The 18,246-nt window shown below is 41.8% G+C and overlaps 1 protein-coding gene across 3 annotated transcripts in view; it reads left to right on the forward strand.

Moving 5' to 3' along the window:
- Positions 1-1,193: 1,193 nt before the first annotated feature.
- The window catches only part of RASA1 (RAS p21 protein activator 1), a 115,896-nt gene continuing 98,843 nt past the window's right edge, over positions 1,194-18,246 (forward strand). For 2 of the 3 annotated variants that reach the window (XM_055563582.1, XM_055563579.1), the window contains exon 1: positions 1,194-2,247. In XM_055563582.1, coding sequence (XP_055419557.1) covers positions 1,724-2,247 — 524 coding nt within the window. In that variant the 5' untranslated portion in view covers positions 1,194-1,723. Of the gene's footprint in view, positions 2,248-2,539; positions 2,668-18,246 lie in introns of those variants that run through there. The other variant, XM_055563596.1, reaches the window with a different exon arrangement.

Below are 18,246 nucleotides of genomic sequence, written 5' to 3' on the forward strand. Positions count from 1 at the left end.
AACAGACTTGCAGTGGTAAAGGTAGTGTATGTGGGTGTGAAAGAAAGGGAAAAGAAAAAAGAATACAGGGAGAGTCGGAGAAGACAACAAAACGCGTACAGTGACAGAAATCCGACTCACAACCACTGCTTCTACTAAAATTCTTAGCCTTCCCCATATGGTCTCCCCAGTTATCCATTTCGTTTTGAGTCTTCAGTTCAGTTGCTCAAGTCGTGTCCGATTCTTTGCGACCCCATGAACTGCAGCACGCCAGGCCTCCCTGTCCATCACCAACTCCTGGAGTTCACCGAAACTCATGTCCACCGAGCCGGTGATGCCATCCAGCCATCTCATCCTCTGTCGTCCCCTTTTCCTCCTGCCCCCAATCCCTCCCAGCATCAGGGTCTTTTCCAATGAGTCAACTCTTCGCATGAGTCTTAGAATCTATTTTAAAATTTTTTATTTTTTTTTAACTTGAAATAGTCATATAGTCATTTATATAATGAAAAGACAACGGAAACACTAACAGGACTCTCTCGGACCTCCAGGTAGGTATCCCTCCAACCGCCACCCCCGCAGGCCTCGGCCGTCGGGTTTCTGCGCCGCCGGCCACGGCGTCCGCTCTACAGGTCAGGAAGCGAGGAACTGGCTTCGCCGCATCTTCCTTTCTCTTTCCCTCTCTCCTCCCTCTTCAATAACCCCTCCTCGTCGCTCACAGGTTTTTACCGCGCTGAGCGGCCGCGTGCTGGGGACCCACTCCTCCCCTCCGCCGCCTAACCCACCTCTCAGACAAAGCCCAGTCAGGCAGGCGCGCGCCACCGGCCACACCGACCGGCGAGGCGGCTATGCCGCCACGCGCTTCCCCACCGGCTCGGGACGGCGAGCTCGGCCGCGCCTCCACGCGCTCCCCTCGGCTCGGGACGGCGAGCGCGGCCGCACACCGCGCGTCCCCGCCGCTTCCTTCCCTCCAGAGTCTTCCTTTCCCTCCTCCAGTCCCAGCGCGCCACCCCCCACCCAAACCCGCCGCCTCCGCGCTGGGAGTGCGCCTGCGCAGAAGCTGCCCTCTCGCCCCTCCTTCCCCGCCCTTCCTTCCCTCCGCCCCTCCTCCCGTGCCCCGCCTTCCTTTCTCCGTCGATGTCACTTTAGCGCTCCAGGTTGGGAGCCTTTAGGTTGATTTCCCCGCTACCCCGCCCCCCTTCCTCTTTTTCTCCCCACCCCTCCCGCCTCAGCCCGGTGGAGGATGAGGCGGCCGCAGTGGCCCCAGCCCCTGCAGCGGCACCGGCGGTGGTTGCGGTGGGGGTGGCCGGAACTGGGGTGGTGAAGAAGCGGTGGCGGCGGCGGCGGCTGAGGGAGCAGCAGCCGCCCCAAGCCGCTTTCCCCCCCACCTCGCTTCCCTTCCTCTTTAGTGCAGCCAGGAAGTTTTTCGCTTCTGTGCATGTGTGTGTGTGTGTGTGTGTGAGTGCGCGCGAGTGTGGGTGTGGAAGGTGAAGGTTTGGGCGGCGTTTGTGCAGGCGTTGGGGTTTTTTGCCCACTTCTCTTCCCGTAACCCGGGGAGCTCCCGATCCTGGGCTGTGGCCCGGAGAGGGGGCGCGGCGGCGGCGGGCTTTCTCCTTTTGTTGTTGTTTCCTCCGCCCGGGGAGCTGAAGAGGGGACGCGCCTGGGTGGGGCGGCTCGGAGCCCGGGCCTGGTGGCCCCTGGGGGCTCCCGGGCGGGCAGGGTAGGGCCGCGTAGAGCGGGCTTCAACATGATGGCGGCCGAGGCCGGCGGTGAGGAGGGCGGCCCGGTCACCGCCGGGGCAGCGGGAGGCGGCGCGGCCGCGGCCTCGGGTGCCTACCCGGCGGTGTGTCGGGTGAAGATCCCCGCGGCCCTGCCCGTGGCCGCCGCCGCCCCCTTTCCTGGGCTGGCGGAGGCCGGCGTGGCCGCGACTCTAGGTGGCGGAGCCGCTCTGGGGTCAGGCTTCCTGGGACCTGGGTCTGTGGCGGGGACCCCGGGGGGAGTCGGACTGTCAGCCGGAGGCGCTGCCGCCGGCGTGGCTGGTGTCGCCGCCGCCGGAGCCGGCGGGGAGATGGCTGTCGCCAAGGGGACCACTTCGTTGCCTACTGAGACCTTCGGGGCCGGCGGCGGATTCCCTCCTCTGCCGCCGCCTCCTCCTCAGTTGCCCACTTTGGGCGCTGGCCTGGGAACAGTGGACGAAGGTGACTCTCTGGATGGACCAGAATACGAGGAGGAAGAGGTGGCCATCCCGCTGACCGCTCCTCCGACTAACCAGTAAGTCAAGACTGGCGTTTTGGGGGGAAGCTGACTCCTCGGAAAGAAATAGGAAAACAGGTCTAGTTCTTTTCAGCTGTGACTCGTAGTGCTTTCAGCTGTGACTCGTTCAGAAAAAGTTTTGAAGCTCAAGGTTCCGTGCGTACGGATTTAATTTGATCACTCATCTTCCCTACAGGCACACTCCCTGGCGTCTTGGTATATTTATTGCTCCTCTGGTAAGATGTAAAGTTTTCAAGATGGGAAGCATGGGAAAATGTGTATCCAGGGAGAACCGGATATGGTTCTGTCCCTTGCAGATTGAGGTGGCGTCCTGGGATTCAGCTGAGCTTGCAGCTACCGAGGCAGTCGTAGTCTGTATTAACCTGGTTGCATTCCCTGTTGAAGCTAGACGATTAGTGAGAAGCTTTGAATATTTGAGTGAGTATCGTGCTAGTATTGTTTGAAACATGCCTTGGTCGGATTGCTTTGTTTTTGTTACCCTGCAATTCCCGGCTTCTGGCTGTTGAAAGCATTGCGATGCAGAAAAGTCTTTGGATTGCTTTTGAGAACGTGGGTCAGCGAGAAAGGAAAGTTCTGTTAATTACTGGTGTGGTTAATGGCCTGTACTCCAACAATATTTAACATGTGCAGTAGAATTCCCATTTACTAATATGCTACTATAATTCTTCTGTAAGTTGAAACTTTGTAAGTACAGTATTGAAACGAACTAAAATTAATATTGTGCTTCCCTTCAACACCTTTTGTTGGTGGCAAATACAGTATTCTATTTGAAAATTAATTTTGACAATCTTCTGCAGAATATGCAGGACAAAGACTTTTATATATATAGTACCTTCCCCCTTGTTCTCTTCGTAAGTGAACTTAGGTTTGGATTCTGAGAGGAACATGTTGATGGGCAGTAGGCAAAACTTGTTTTATAGATCCCTCATATCTGTCTTAATTGTCCTTTAGAATTTTGACAACCTTGGTGAAGTATCAGAGGAAGAAAGATTTGATTCCTGTGTTGACAATCACTCTAGACAGTTGAAGGTGTTCTTTGTGTCTGTGTGTGTTTTTTTCTTTTATTTTTTTGGATAAGCTTCTTTAGAAGATTTAGAAAGGACTTAACAAATTAAGACATTTTTTGACTTAAGGCTACATACATCTTTTGATGGAAAAGTAAAGTTAATCTTATGTCAGCCATGAAACAGGGGAGTTTTATTCCTTTTATATTGTTCATCATGAGTTCAATTTTTTGTCTAATTTAATTTCAGCTTATCATTTCTTATCTACATATTGCAGACTTCTCTGAAGGTGTTCTGAAAGTATTAAAAATTCAAAATTTACAGCACAGTTTACACATCTTTAAGCCTTTTTTTCAAAACTACTTAAGTATTAAGGGCCCAGTGGTTATGATAAAGTTCAGCTTTTCATAATGAAAGAATATAGTCTTACGCCAGTTCTTAACTAAATTGAACTAAGCATATTTAGTGTGTTGCAGTTCTAAGGTTTTTTAAAAATAGAATTTATTTGGTAGAGCAGTTTTAGGTTCACTGCAGAAATGAACAGAAAACAGTGTTCCAATTAAATTTGTAATAAATATAAATGAGAACCTAAGAAAAATTATACTTGTCAGAAGTCCATTGTAAGATTTTCATCATTTGGGTTTGGGAGTAAAAAGATTATTTGTGTAACTGTGTATATGAGAATTGTTCATGTTCTAAAAAGTATCGTCTGTTTCAGTATAGTTTTTAAAAGTTGCCACCGAGAAGTACAAATTTCACTCTTTTTTTTATCTTAGATATCAATCCAGACTTATTGGAGGCAATATAGTGTAGGGGTTAAGTGTGCAAATTCTGAAGTTAGACAAGATTTGGGTTGGAATCCTGACTCTGCTACTTACTAGCTGTGTGATCTTGCAAAGGTCAGTTTCCCCATCTGTAAAATGGGGTAATAATGGCATCTCCCTCATATGATACTTTTTAAGGTTAATGAGAAATCCCTGAATGTATTCAGCACAGTATCTGATACGTAGTAAGTGCTCAATAAATTAGCTCAAATAATATATAACTTTATCATTAAATTGCTTACCAATTCTATAGGAACTTCCATGCTAATAGCTATTTGAGAGAATGTTTTGAATTCCAAGGGCCTGTCTACCATGATTAATTATATCAAAATTTTAATTTAAAGGCTTTCAGCAGGTTTAGCACGTTTAGAGATGGAATTCAAATGTTTTCTATAAATTCCTAATTTTAAATAAAGGGAAAAGCCTTAGAGACTTGGTTAAATAATGTAAAATCTTTCATGAAAGTATTGAAGAAATTTTTTTGGCTAAATTAATATATGATTATCAGTGACTGGTCACTTTAGTTATTGTGACTAAAATAACTAAATAACTAAATAATATTTAGTTATTATTTATATTAAGGAGGTTCGAGTTCACAGTGGTTTGTTAGATAGACTAGGGTTCCCAAATCAGAGTTTCAACCATGTGTCCAGGTTGTTCAGTGCTGTTGGTCACAAAAGAATCAAGTGACAATATGTAGATACACTAGTGCAAATATAATAGCACTATTATTTGTATCTTGTTTCTCTGTGTACATGGTGAATCATTAGTCTCATGTTTATTACTGAGCATTTGCATTCATTTGGTTAAGGCCAGAAGTTTAAGTTTGTATAATTGTACCTATTACATTTATTTGAATACTCTTTTTTTTGCAAAATTTAGGAAAAAAGTTTTAAAAGAAAAATATTCTCTGCATACATTTTTTATGTAGAAAATGTCCTGTATCTAAAACAGCTAATAATTTTTTTTTTCCCCAAAGAGAGAAAAGTTAAAGGAGTTTTTCACTGATACTTCGTTTACTATAATGGAGCTTTTTTTTCGTGGTCCTCTTTTCTTACTTTCTTCCTCAGAGGTGAGGGGTGACAGTAAAGTAGTGTGATTCTTTTAGTCCACCTTCTATTATGTATAGGGGTTTTAAACTATGAGCCTGCAGTAGCAGGAGCTTCTTGGGCTGAATCCAGTTGAGAGATACATAATGCTTGCTCTTAGTGTATTTGGAGCATTGAGTGGATTAGTTGCCACTTTTAAAAATAGCAAAACTTCATGTTTAAGAAGTCTTGATTTCTAGCATCACTTGAGACTTGGCTTTACCTGGTTGCTGCTAGTGCTGGAGAATAGTTTTCTATAGCTGAGTAGTGATTGCCCCACTGAAGTTCTGAGCTCTACAGTTAACTGTGGTCTCCACCAGGCCTGCTTCACCCTTGATATTATTTGTGTGGCGTCTGGCTAACTAGATCTTATCCTGGACCTAAGATCTAAGATGCAAGTTTTCTCAAGCCTGAAGGTTGAAGAAAAAAGAAATAAAGAATGTAAATAATACTTTTCATTTCCTTAAAAATCATACTGTTTCTACAAAAATATAAATCATTCTTAAGTCAAATAATTGTTAAATGTTAGTACTAAGACATGTAGTGTTCATTAATTTTGTCACTGCATTATAACTCTGGGTGAGTCATTTCTTAATAAAAGTGGGAGTGAGAATTGCAAAGATTAGGTATGGACATGACATGGACATGAACATGACCAGATATTTGTATAAGTAGGAGAGCAGTGTAGTAGGGGCTTAATTTAAGAGATACAGCAATGAGTAAGATATTCCTTTTCTTCATGAGTCTCTCTTCCAAGAGAGTTTTTGATCTAGTAGAAAGTTAAATGGGCTTCCCTCATAGCTCAGTTGGTAAAGAATTGCCTGCAGTGCAGGAGACCCCGGTTGGATTCCTGGGTTGGGAAGATCCACTGGAGAAAGGAAAGGCTACCCACTCCAGTGTTCTGGCCTGGAGAATTCCCTGGACTGTATATGCCATGGGGTCGCAAAGAGTCGGACACTACTGAGCAACTTTCACTTTCAGAAAATTAAGTAACTTCAGTAGCTGAAGAAAAATATCATGAGTAAAGTATGAGCACATGGTCATGGGAGTTAAAATAATAAGATTTATATAATTAGGATCAGTAAGTTTTTAGAGGAAAAATAGCAGGTATGTTTTCAGTAATTGATTCCTTTGACCTTTGCCTAATAATTCTGTCAGGTAAAAAAGAATTACAAATTAATGAGTATAATTTTTTGATCTTGAGTAAAGTGTCTGTCCTCAGTTCAATTGCTCAGTCATGTCCACCTCTTTGCAACTGACCTCATGGACTGCAGTATGCGAGACTTCCCTGTCTATCACCAGCTCCCGGAGCTTGCTCAAATTCATGTCCATCGAGTCGGTGATGCTATCCAACCAACTCATCCTCTGTCGTCCCCTTCTCCTACCTTCAATCTTTCCCAGCATCAGGGTCTTTTTAGAGTCAGGTCTTCAAATCAGGTGGCCAGAGTGTTGGAGTTTCAGCTTCAGCATCAGTCCTTCCATTGAATATTCAGGACTGATCTCCTTTAGGATGGACTGGTTGGATCTCCTTGCAGTCCAAGAGACTCTCAAGAGTCTTCTCCAACACCATAGTTCAAAAGCATCAATTTTTCAGCTCAGCTTTCTTTATAGTCCAACTCTCACATCCATACATGACCACTGGAAAAACCATAGCTTTGACTAGAGGACCTTTGTTGGCAAAATAATGTCTCTGCTTTTTAATATGCTGTCTAGGTTGGTCATAGCTTTTCTTCCAAGAACTCGTAATTATTTACCTGTGGTGTGGAGTAGGTTGAAGGGGGTGCCTACAGTAACTGAGAATACAGAGCGCTGCTGCTGCTGCTGCTGCTAAGTCACTTCAGTCGTGTCCGCCTCTGTGCGACCCCATAGACGGCAGCCCACCAGGCTCCCCCGTCCCTGGGATTCTCCAGGCAAGAACACTGGAGTGGGTTGCCATTTCCTTCTCCAGTGCATGAAAGTGAAAAGTGAAGGTGAAGTCGCTCAGTCGTGTCTGACTCTTCGCGACCCCATGGACTGTGCCTACCAGGCTCCTCTGTCCATGGGATTTTCCAGGCAAGAGTACTGGAGTGGGGTGCCTTCTCTGAGAGCACTGCTAAAGGCTTGAATTAGTCTGGGTCATAGATTAGTCACTTTCAGGAAACCAGGCAAACATTATTGACAGAGACAAAACAACACAAAAATCCAACAGGGGTAATTTAGGAAGAAGGGGAAAATGAAGAGGTCTTTCAGTTGCTTCGTTCCCTGTTTACTAGCTGTTACAGAAATGAAAGATTGCCTTTAAGAGCAGCTCAGATACTCCAAAGAATACCTTAGTGGGGGTAGGTTGATGGAACTTTTGTTATTGACAGTAACCACTATTACTGCTGACATTTTTTGGTTGCCTACCTAATAGGAACCTAATAGGAACTGCCCTAATTGATTTACTGGTGTTGTAGTTGTGTATTGCTTTGCTCCAGAACTTGGTTGCTAAAACATTTATTTGCTCTTAATTCTAAAATTTGGGCAAGGCTTGATGGGGACTGCTCCATGTGTCGCCTGTTGGCTGCCTAATAGGAACTGCCCTAATTGATTTACTGGTGTTGTAGTTGTGTATTGCTTTGCTCCAGAACTTGGTTGCTAAAACATTTATTTGCTCTTAATTCTAAAATTTGGGCAAGGCTTGATGGGGACTGCTCCATGTGTCGCCTGTTGGCTGTAATGTCCAAGGTAGCTTTTTAACTTGTAGATCTGGTACTTCAGCTGGACATGTGTGTGTGTGTCTATGTCCCAATAGCCCACCCCCTGCCCATACTCTTTTCATTCCATTAGCTTGAACTTCTTCACAGCATGGCAGATGGGTTCCATAGGGAGTGTTCTGAAGGACAAGATGGGCCATGCCAAAGCTCTGTGTTCTTCATATTTGCTAGTGTTCCAGTGGCCAGTGCTAATCATGCGACTGTCTACATGTAGCGTGGGAGTGGGCTATACAAGGGCACCAGCAGCATCAACAGTATATGATGTTAAATTCGTCCCTTCTTATCCACGGCTTGATTTTCCACCATCTCAGTTACTCTTGGTTGGTTTCTTGGGGGTGTCAGAGTAACTGCCTACTGCATGTGTTATTCATCTACAAGTAAATATTAGATAATATTAGAGTGCTAGTAATTAGGGGAGGCATACGAGGAAGGGCAAGTACTTTTAAGTTTTTTTTCTTAGGGTCTACATGGCAAATTGTCTTTCAACAAATGGTCCAATTATCCCAACAATATATTTTGTATCTGACCACCATGATCTTAATTTTAAACCACAAATGCTGAATATGCATGTTGTTTATGGCTCATTGCTTGAATATGCAAATATATGTGTATGTATAGGTGTGTTATCTTGAAATCACCTGGAGTATATTTCTGTTGTGGGCTAAATAAAAAATAGTTATCAGGTAACATTTACAAATAACTTTTCCCTATGTCTAACCACATCAGTGGGATTTGGATAAGCCTTTTAGGTATTTCAGTGATTACATGATTTTGTGAGTGAAACAATGAACATTATGGGGGACAGAAATATAAAAGAATGTATAGTCTAGCTGGACAATAAGGCATTAATGATATAGAAAGAGGATAAAATTAACCTATTGACACATCATTCAAATGTATTTTTCATGTTAAGAGGATAGTTTTGGAAGAATTAAAGAGTGATTTTGAAATTTTATACTAATTCTCTTAAGTTTTATAGAAAATTTGAGTAGCTTTTGTAGCATCAGTGTATGACATTATGGGACTTGCCTGGTGGCTCAGTGGTAAAGAATCTGCTTGCCAGTGCAGTTGACATGGATTCGATCCCTGGGTCACGAAGATTCCCTGGAGAAGGAAATGACAACCCACTCCAGTATTCTTGCCTGAGAAATCCCATGAACAGATAGAGGAGCCTGGTGGGCTACAGTCCATGGAGTTGCAAAGAGTCAGACACATCTTAGTGACTAAACAACAAAAACCTATGATGTTAAACTAGTCTCTCCTTATCCACGGCTTCATTTTCCACCATCTCAGTTACTCTCGGTTGATCATAGTCCCAAAATACTAAATGAAAATGTCCAAATATAGGCAAGTCATAGTTTGAAGAAGTGTACACTTTTCATTGTACCAGGGACAGGGAGCAAGGCCATCCCCCAAAAAAAGAAATGAAAAAAAGCAAAAAAGCTGTCTGAGGAGGCCTTACAAATAGCTGTGAAAAGAAGAGAAGCAAAAAGCAAAGGAGGAAAGGAAAGATATACCCATTTGAATGCAGAGTTCCAAAGAACAGCACGGAGAGATAAGAAAGCCTTCCTCAGTGATCAGTGCAAAGAAATAGAGGAAAATGATAGAATGGAAAAGACTACAGATCTCTTCAAGAAAATTAGAGATACCAAGGGAACATTTCATGCAAGATGGGCACAATTAAAGGATAGAAATGGTATGGACCTAACAGAAGCAGAACATTTTGAGAAGAGGTGGCAAGAATACACAGAAGAACTGTACAAAAAAAATCTTCATGACCCAGATAACCACAGCGGTGTGATCACTCATCTAGAGCCACACATCCTGGAATGTGAAGTCAAGTGGGCCTTAAAAAGCATCACTACAAACAAAGCTAGTGGAGGTGATGGAATTCCAGTTGAGCTATTTCAAATCCTGAAAGATGATGCTGTGAAAGTGCTGCACTCAATATGCCAGCAAATTTGGAAAACTCAGCAGTGGCCACAGGACTGAAAAAGGTCAGTTTTCATTCCAATCCCAAAGAAAGGCAATGCCAAAGAATATTAAAACTACTACACAGGTCACACTCATCTCACATGCTAGTAAGGTAATGCTCAAAATTCTCCAAGCCAGGCTTCAGCAATACGTGAACCATGAACTTCCAGTTGTTCAAGCTGGTTTTAGAAAAGGCAGAGGAAACAGAGATCAAATTGCCAACATCTGCTGGATCATTGAAAAAACAACCAGAAAAAACATCTATTTCTTTTTTATTGACTATGCCAAAGCCTTTGACTGTGGATCACAATAAACTGTGGCAAATTCTGAAAAGAGATGGGAATACCAGACCACCTGACCTGCCTCTTGAGAAACCTGTATGCAGGTCAGGAAGCAACAGTTAGAACTGGAGATGGGACAACAGACTGGTTCCAAATAGGAAAAGGAGTACGTCAAGGCTATATATTATTACCCTGCTTATTTAACTTATATGCAGAGTACATCATGAGAAATGCTGGGCTGGAAGAAGCACAAGCTGGAATCAAGATTCCTGGGAGAAATATCAATAACCTCAGATATGCAGATGATAACCACCCTTATGGCAGAAAGTGAAGAAGAACTAAAGAGCCTCTTGATGAAAGTGAAAGAGAGTAAAAAGTTGGGTTAAAGCTCAACATTCAGAAAACTAAGATCACGGCATCCAGTCCCATGACTTCATGGCAAACAGATGGGGAAACAGTGTCAAACTTTATTTTTGGGGGCTCCAAAACCACTGCAGATGGTGACTGCAGCCATGAAATTAAAAGACGCTTACTCCTTGGAAGGAAATTTATGACCAACCTAGACAGCATATTAAAAAGCAGAGACATTACTTTGCCAACAAAGGTATGTCTAGTGAAAGCTACGGTTTTTCCAGTGGTCATGTATGGATGTGAGAGTTGGACTGTAAAGAAAGCTGAGCACTGAAGAACTGATGCTTTTGAACCATGGAGTTGGAGAAGACTCTTGAGAGTCCCTTGGATTGCAAGGAGATCCAACCAGTCCATCCTAAAGGAAATCCGTCGTGAATATTCATTGGAAGTACTGATGTTGAAGCTGAAACTCCAGTACTTTGGCCACGTGATTCAAAGAACTGACTCATTGGAAAAGACTCTGATGCTGGGAAATATGGAAGACGGGAAGAGGAGGGGACGACAGAGGATGAGATGGTTGGATGGCATCACTGACTCAATGGACATGAGTTTGAATAAACTCTGGGAGTTGGTGATGGACAGGGAGGCCTGGAGTGCTGCAGTCCATGGGGTGACAAAGGTCGGATGTGACTGAGCAACTGAACTGAACTGACACTTTTCAGAGCAGTGTGATGAAATCTTACTCCATCCTGCCCAGACGTGAATCATACCTTTGTAATCATATCCAGTGTATCCTGCCTTCACATAGTAGTTGTTTCTTGGAGTTCAGATCAGAACTCTTGCAGTATCACAGTTTTGTGTCAAGTAAGCCTTATTTTACTTAATAATGCCCCCAAAGCGCAAGAGTAGTGATTTTGGCAATTGGGATATGTCAGAAGAAGCTGAAAGTTTTCTTCTTAATAGGGAACAAAAGAAATCATATGCTGCGATTATGATCTGTGGTAGGAGTGAATCTTCTGTCTGAAATTGTGAAGGAAAAAGAAATCCATGATAGTTTTGCTGTTGCACCTTAAACTGCAAAATATACCATCAGTGTGTGATAGGGTTTAGTTGAAATGCAAAAGGTGTTATGTTGTACAATAAGACATTGTGAAAGAGACTACATTCACATGGCTTTATTACAGTATATTGTTATAATTTTCTATTTTATTATTAATTATTGTTAATCTCTTACTCTGCCTAATGTATAAATTAAATTTTATCATGGATATCTGTATATGGGAAAAACAGAATGTGTATGGGATTCGATACTAATTCAAGGTTTCAGGCATGCCTGTGAATCTTGGAATGTATCCCCTGAGGATAAGAGAGAACTACTGTGTAATCAGGACAGTGATATGCATAGATAAATAGCATTTTAGTGATAGAGGAAACTGTCATTGCCCAGTGTAAAAACAGACTCCAGTAGAGTGACTCGAGGTCACACATCTAGGTAGTGGTTGGGAATCCATTTCCCATGATGTTTCAAATGTTTTTATATTTGAGTAATAAAATGTTTAAAAATTTTTTGTGTGTGGGGAAGAAAGTGGAAAGGCAGAGGCGCATTATTGAGTAATCATTTACTATATTCTAGGTACTTTACATAGGCTATCTCATTTAATTTTCATAATTATATAGAGGGAATAGATATTATCCACTTTTTTATTGTTGAGAAAACTAATAGAACTGGATTTCCAATGTAGATGCTACGCTTGTTCCTTTGTCTTACCCATTCCAGTACATATAATATACACAGATAGAAGTGTACCCACACAAAACTTAATATACTCCAGAACTGACTAATCACTGGGTATAATGGACTGAATTATATCTCCAAAATTCATAGATTGAAGCCCGAACCTCCAGTGTGACTGTAGAGTTAGGACATTTAAGGTGATAATTGAGGTTAAATGAGATCATAAGGTGGGTCCATAATTCACTAGGACTGGTGTTTTTAGAAGAGGAGGAGACAAGGAGTGCACGTGTGCAGAAAAAAGGCCGTTTGAGTTCACAGTGAGAAAGTGGCCATCTGTAAGTCAGGGAGTGATGCCTCACGAGAAACCGACTCTGTTGTGTGTTTGTAGTCTTTCACTTGTGTCCGACTCTTTGCAAATCCATGGACTGCAGCCTGCCAGGGGTTTCCTGGACAAGAATACTGGAGTGGGTTGCCATTTCCTTCCCTAGGGGATCTTCCTGACCTGGGAACCAAATTCATGCCTCTTGTGTCTCCTGCATTGCAGGCAGATTTTTTCCCCACTGAGCCTGAACTGTTGACGCCTTAATCTTGGATTTAGTCTGCAGAACTGTGAAAAAGTAAAACAACTGTGTTATTTAAGCCACCTAGTATATGGAATTTTGTTATGGCATCGTGAACTGACTGATAGACTGGGTAATCCTGTGTCTTTAAAAATCCTGCATCTTTAAAAATGGCTTTGGATAATTTTACAGCAGATTAAATGCACATTTACTGCTTGAGAAACGGCCTTCATTCTTTTATTGTCTTTTTTTCACTGTAGGAAGGAAAAACTAGCTTCTTGGTGAGTTAGTGACTTATATTTCCTCTTTTGTCTATAGTTGTATTGAAAGATGGGAAACATTTAAATGTATGTCTGATTATTATAGTGCAAAAAGATCCATGTTTAACCATGGGTGGTAGCTGTATGATATCTGTGAGTGAAACATTATTCCAATAGATTTTCTGTATTCACTCTGTGAACATTGTAACATTGTTACTTGTCATATTCCTTTCTATTTTATCTGTCTCGAACTAAGGGAAAGACCAATTCTTTATAAAGTCTTTGTAGTTAGTAATTGTTCACAGTTATGATACATGTATAATAGTAGAACCATATTTTTCTTTCATCCATGTCTATCTACCTAAATATTGACTTATCGCTCAGATTTTTCAAAGTGAACTTATTTAGAGGTAATTGTAGATTCATATTTAGTAGTAAGAAATAATGCAGAGATGTTTCCTTCACCCATTTTTCCTCAATGGCAGCATCTGGTGGTATCACAACTAGGAATCAGTTTCAATTGGTGGAGTTCACTTATCTTACCCAGATTTCACCAGTTCTGTGTACAGTGTGTGTCTGTGGTATGCATTTAAATCTATACAGTTTCATTGCATGTGTTCAGTTCAGTTGCTCAGTCATGTCTGATTCTTTGCGACTCCATGAACCGCAGCACACCAGGCCTCCCTGTCCATCACCAGCTCCCGGAGTTCACTCAGACTCAGGTCCATCGAGTCAGTGATGCCATCCAGCCATCTCATCCTCTGTCCTCCCCTTCTCCTCCTGCCCTCAATCTTTCCCAGCATCAGGGTCTTTTCAAATGAGTCAGCTCTTCGCATGAGGTGGCCAAAGTACTGGAGTTTGAGCTTCAGCATCAGTCCTTCCAGTGAACACTCAGGACTGATATCTTTTAGGATGGACTGGTTGGATCTCCTTGCAGTCCAAGGGACTCTCAAGAGTCTTCTCCAACACCACAGTTCAAAAGCATCAATTCTTTGGCACTCAGCTTTCTTCACAGTCCGACTCTCACATCCATACATGACCACTGGAAAAACCATAGCCTTGACTAGATGGACCTTTGTTGGTAAAGTAATGTCTCTGCTTTTTAATATGCTGTCTAGGTTGGTCGTAACTTTCTTTCCTAGGAGTAAGCATCTTTTAATTTCATGGCTGCGGTCACCATCTGCAGTGATTTTGGAGCCCTCCAAAAATAAAGTCAGCCACTTTTTCCATTATTTCCCCATCTATCTGCCATGAAGTGATGGGACTGGATGCCATGATCTTAGTTTTCTGAATGTTGAGTTTTAAGCCAACTTTTTCACTCTTCTCTTTCATTTTCAAGAGACTCTTTAGTTCTTCTTCGCTTTCTGCCATAAGGGTGATATCATCTGCCTATCTGAGGTTATTGATATTTCTCCCAGCAATCTTGATTCCAGCTTGTGTTTCAGCCAGCCCAGCGTTTCTCATGATGTACTCTGCATATAAGTTAAATAAGCAGGGTGACAATATACAGCCTTGACGTACTCCTTTTCCTATTTGGAACCAGTCTGTCGTTCCACGTCCAGTTCTAACTGTTGCTTCCTGACCTGCATACAGGTTTCTCAAGAGGCAGGTCAGGTGGTCTGGTATTCCCATCTCTTTTCAGAATTTTCCACAGTTTATTGTGATGCACACAGTCAAAGGCTTTGGCATAGTCAATAAAGCAGAAATAGATGTTTTTCTGGAACTCATCACCAAAGTAAAGATTCAGAACAGTTTCATTACCACCAGGACCCCTCGTGTTTTCCTTTTATAACCAAACCCACCTTTCTTCACTTCTAACTCCTGGCAACTATTAATCTATTCTTCATTTTGTCATTTCCAAAAGATTATATAAATGGAATTGTGTAGTATGTAATTTTTTGGGATAGCAATTACCACTGAACACAATTTCCTCAAAATTTATCCAAGTTGTTGCTTGTATCAGTACTTCCAATAGTTCCTTTTGGTCGCTGAGTAGTATTCTGTGACATGAATGTAGTAGTTTTTAAATCATTAACTTATCACAGAACATTTGGGTATTTCTGGTTTTGACTGTTATGAGAAAAAAACTGCTGTGAACGTTTGTGTTTGTTTTTGTGTGAACATAATTTTTTTTTTTAGAATAATGTCCAAGAGCGCAACTACTGGATTGTGTGCATATTGACTTTTATAAGAAACTGCCAGTCTCTTTTCTAGAGTAGCTGTGTCATTTTACATTCTCACCAGCGATACATGAGTGATGTTGATTTCCTGTATCCTCACTACTTACAGTTTTTAATTTAAGGTGTTCACATAGATGCCTAGTGATATTCTATTGTGGTTTTGATATGCATTTTCCCTAGTGATTGATACTGAAAATCTTTTTAGGTGCTAATTCGTCATCTGTTTATCTTCCTGGGTGGAATGTCTGTTAATCTTTTGCCCCTTTTCCAATAGGATTGTTACGGAGTTTTCAGAGTTTTTTATGTATTCTAAATATTAGTCCTTTATCTGATATGTGGTTTGGGAATATTTTCTCTTATTTTGCAGTTTATCTTTTTCTCTTTTTGACAAGGTCTTTCACAGAGCAAAAGTTTTTAATTTTAATGAAACTTAATTTATTAATATTTTTCTTTAAGGTTGCACTTCTGGAGGCAAGTCTAAGAACTCCTAGCCTGGGCCTCATAGATTTTCTCCTTTGATTGTTTCCAAAAGTTTTATAGTTTTATGTTTTATAGTTCATGATCCATTTTGGTTTCTTTTTTTTTTCCATGAAAGATATGGTTTAAATTGATGTTCATATTTTTGCTTCAGTTCAGTTCAGTCGCTCATTTGTGTTCGACTTTTTGTGACCCCATGGATTGCAGCATGCCAGGCTTCCCTGGCCATCACCAATTCCCGGAGCTTGCTCAACTCATGTTCGTTGAGTCGCTGATGCCATCCAACCATCTGATCTTCTGTTGTCCCCTTCTCCTCCTGCCTTCAGTCTTTCCAAGCATCAGGGTCTTTTCAAGTGAGTCAGTTCTTTGCATCAGTATTGGAGCTTCGGCTTCAGCATCAGTCCTTCCAGTGAATATTCAGGACTGATTTCCTTTAGGATGGACTGGTTGGATTTCCTTGCAGTCCAAGGGACTTTCAAGAATCTTCTCCAACAACATGTATCAAAAGCATCAGTCTTTTGGCGCTCAGCTTTCTTTATGGTCCATATCTCACATCCATACATGACTACTGGAAAAACCATAGCCTTGACTAGACAGACCTTTGTGGGCAAAGTTGTTTCTGCTTTTTAATATGCTGTTTCGTTTTGTCATAGCTTTTCTTCCAAGGAGCAAGCATATTTTTTTTTTTTCCCCAAAATTTGTTTATTTTAATTGGAGGCTAATTGCTTTACAATATTGTAGTGGTTTTTGCCATACATTGACATGAACCAGCCATGGGTGTACGTGTGCCCCCCATCCTGAACCCCCCCTCCCACATCCGTCCCCATCCCATTGCTCAGGGTTGTCCTAGTACACTGGCTTTGAGTGCCCTGTTTCATCATTGAACTTGGACTGGTGATCTATTTCCCATATGGTAATATACTATATGTTTCAATGCTATTCTCTCAAATCATCCTACCCTTGCCTTCTCGCACAGAGTCCCAAAGTCGGTTCTTTACATCTGTGTCTCTTTTGCTGTCTCACATATAGGGTCATTGTTACCTTCTTTCTAAATTCCATATATATATATATGTGTGTGTGTGTGTGTGTGTTAATATACTGTATTGGTGTTTGTCTTTCTGACTTCACTCTGTATAATAGGCTCCAGTTTCATTCATCTCATTAGAATTGATTCAAATGCATTCTTTTTGATAGCTGAGTAATATTCCATTGTGTATATGTACCACAGCTTTCTTATCCATTCATCTGCTGATGGACATCTGGGTTGCTTCCATGTCCTAGCTATTGTACACAGTGCTGTGATGAACATTGGGGTACACGTGTCTCTTTCAGTTCTGGTTTCCTTGGTGTGTATGCCCAGCAGTGGGATTGCTGGGTCACAAAGCAGTTCTATTTCCAGTTTTTTAAGGAATCTCCACACTGTTCTCCATAGTGGCTGTACTAGTTTGCATTCCCACCAGCAGTGTAGGAGGGTTTCCTTTTCTCTGCACCCTTTCCAGCATTTATTGTTTGTAGACTTTTTGATAGCAGCCATTCTGACTGGTGTGAGACGGTACCTCATTGTGGTTTTGATTTGCATTTCTTTGATAATGAGTGATGTTGAGAATCTTTTCATGTGTTTGTTAGCCATCTGTGTGTCTTCTTTGGAGAAATGTCTGTTTAGTTCTTTGGCCCATTTTTTGATTGGGTCGTTTATTTTTCTAGTATTGAGCTGCATGAGCTGCTCGTATATTTTTGATATTAATTCTTTGTCAGTTGCTTCATTTGCTATTATTGTCTCCCATTCTGAAGGCTGTCTTTTCACCTTGCTTATGGTTTTCCTTTCTTGTGCAAAAGCTTTTAAGTTTAATTAGGTCCCAACTGTTTATTTTTGCTTTTTTATTTCCATTACTCTAGGAGGTGGGTCATAGAGGATCCTGCTGTAATCTATGTCAGAGAGTGTTCTGCCTATGTTTTCCACTAGGAGTTTTATAGTTTCTGGTCTTACTTTAGATCTTTAATCCATTTTGAGTTTATTTTTGTGTATGGTGTTAGAAAGTGATCTAGTTTCATTCTTTTACAGGTGGTTGACCAGTTTTCCCAGCACCAGTTGTTAAAGAGATTGTCTTTTATCCATTGTATGTTCTTGCCTCCTTTGTCAAAGATAAGGTGTCCATAGGTGCGTGGATTTATCTCTGGGTTTTCTATTTTGTTCCATTGATCTATATTTCTGTCTTTGTGCCAGTACCATACTGTCTTGATGACTGTAGCTTTGTAGTATAGTCTGAAGTCAGGCAGCTTGATGCCTCTAGGTCCATTCTTCTTTCTGAAGATTAGGAGCAAGCATCTTTTAATTTCATGGCTGCAGTTACTATCTGCAGTGATTTTTGGAGACCACGAAAATAAATTATGTTACTGTTTCCATTGTTTCCCCATCTGTTTGCCATGAAGTGATGGGCCTGGATGCCATGATCCTAATTTTTTGAATGTTGAGTTTTAAGCCAGCGTTTTCACTCTTTCACTTTCATCAAGAGGTTCTTTAAATACT

This window comes from Bubalus kerabau, chromosome 1, assembly GCF_029407905.1.
Source record: "Bubalus kerabau isolate K-KA32 ecotype Philippines breed swamp buffalo chromosome 1, PCC_UOA_SB_1v2, whole genome shotgun sequence".
In the NCBI taxonomy this organism is placed as follows: domain Eukaryota; kingdom Metazoa; phylum Chordata; class Mammalia; order Artiodactyla; family Bovidae; genus Bubalus; species Bubalus kerabau.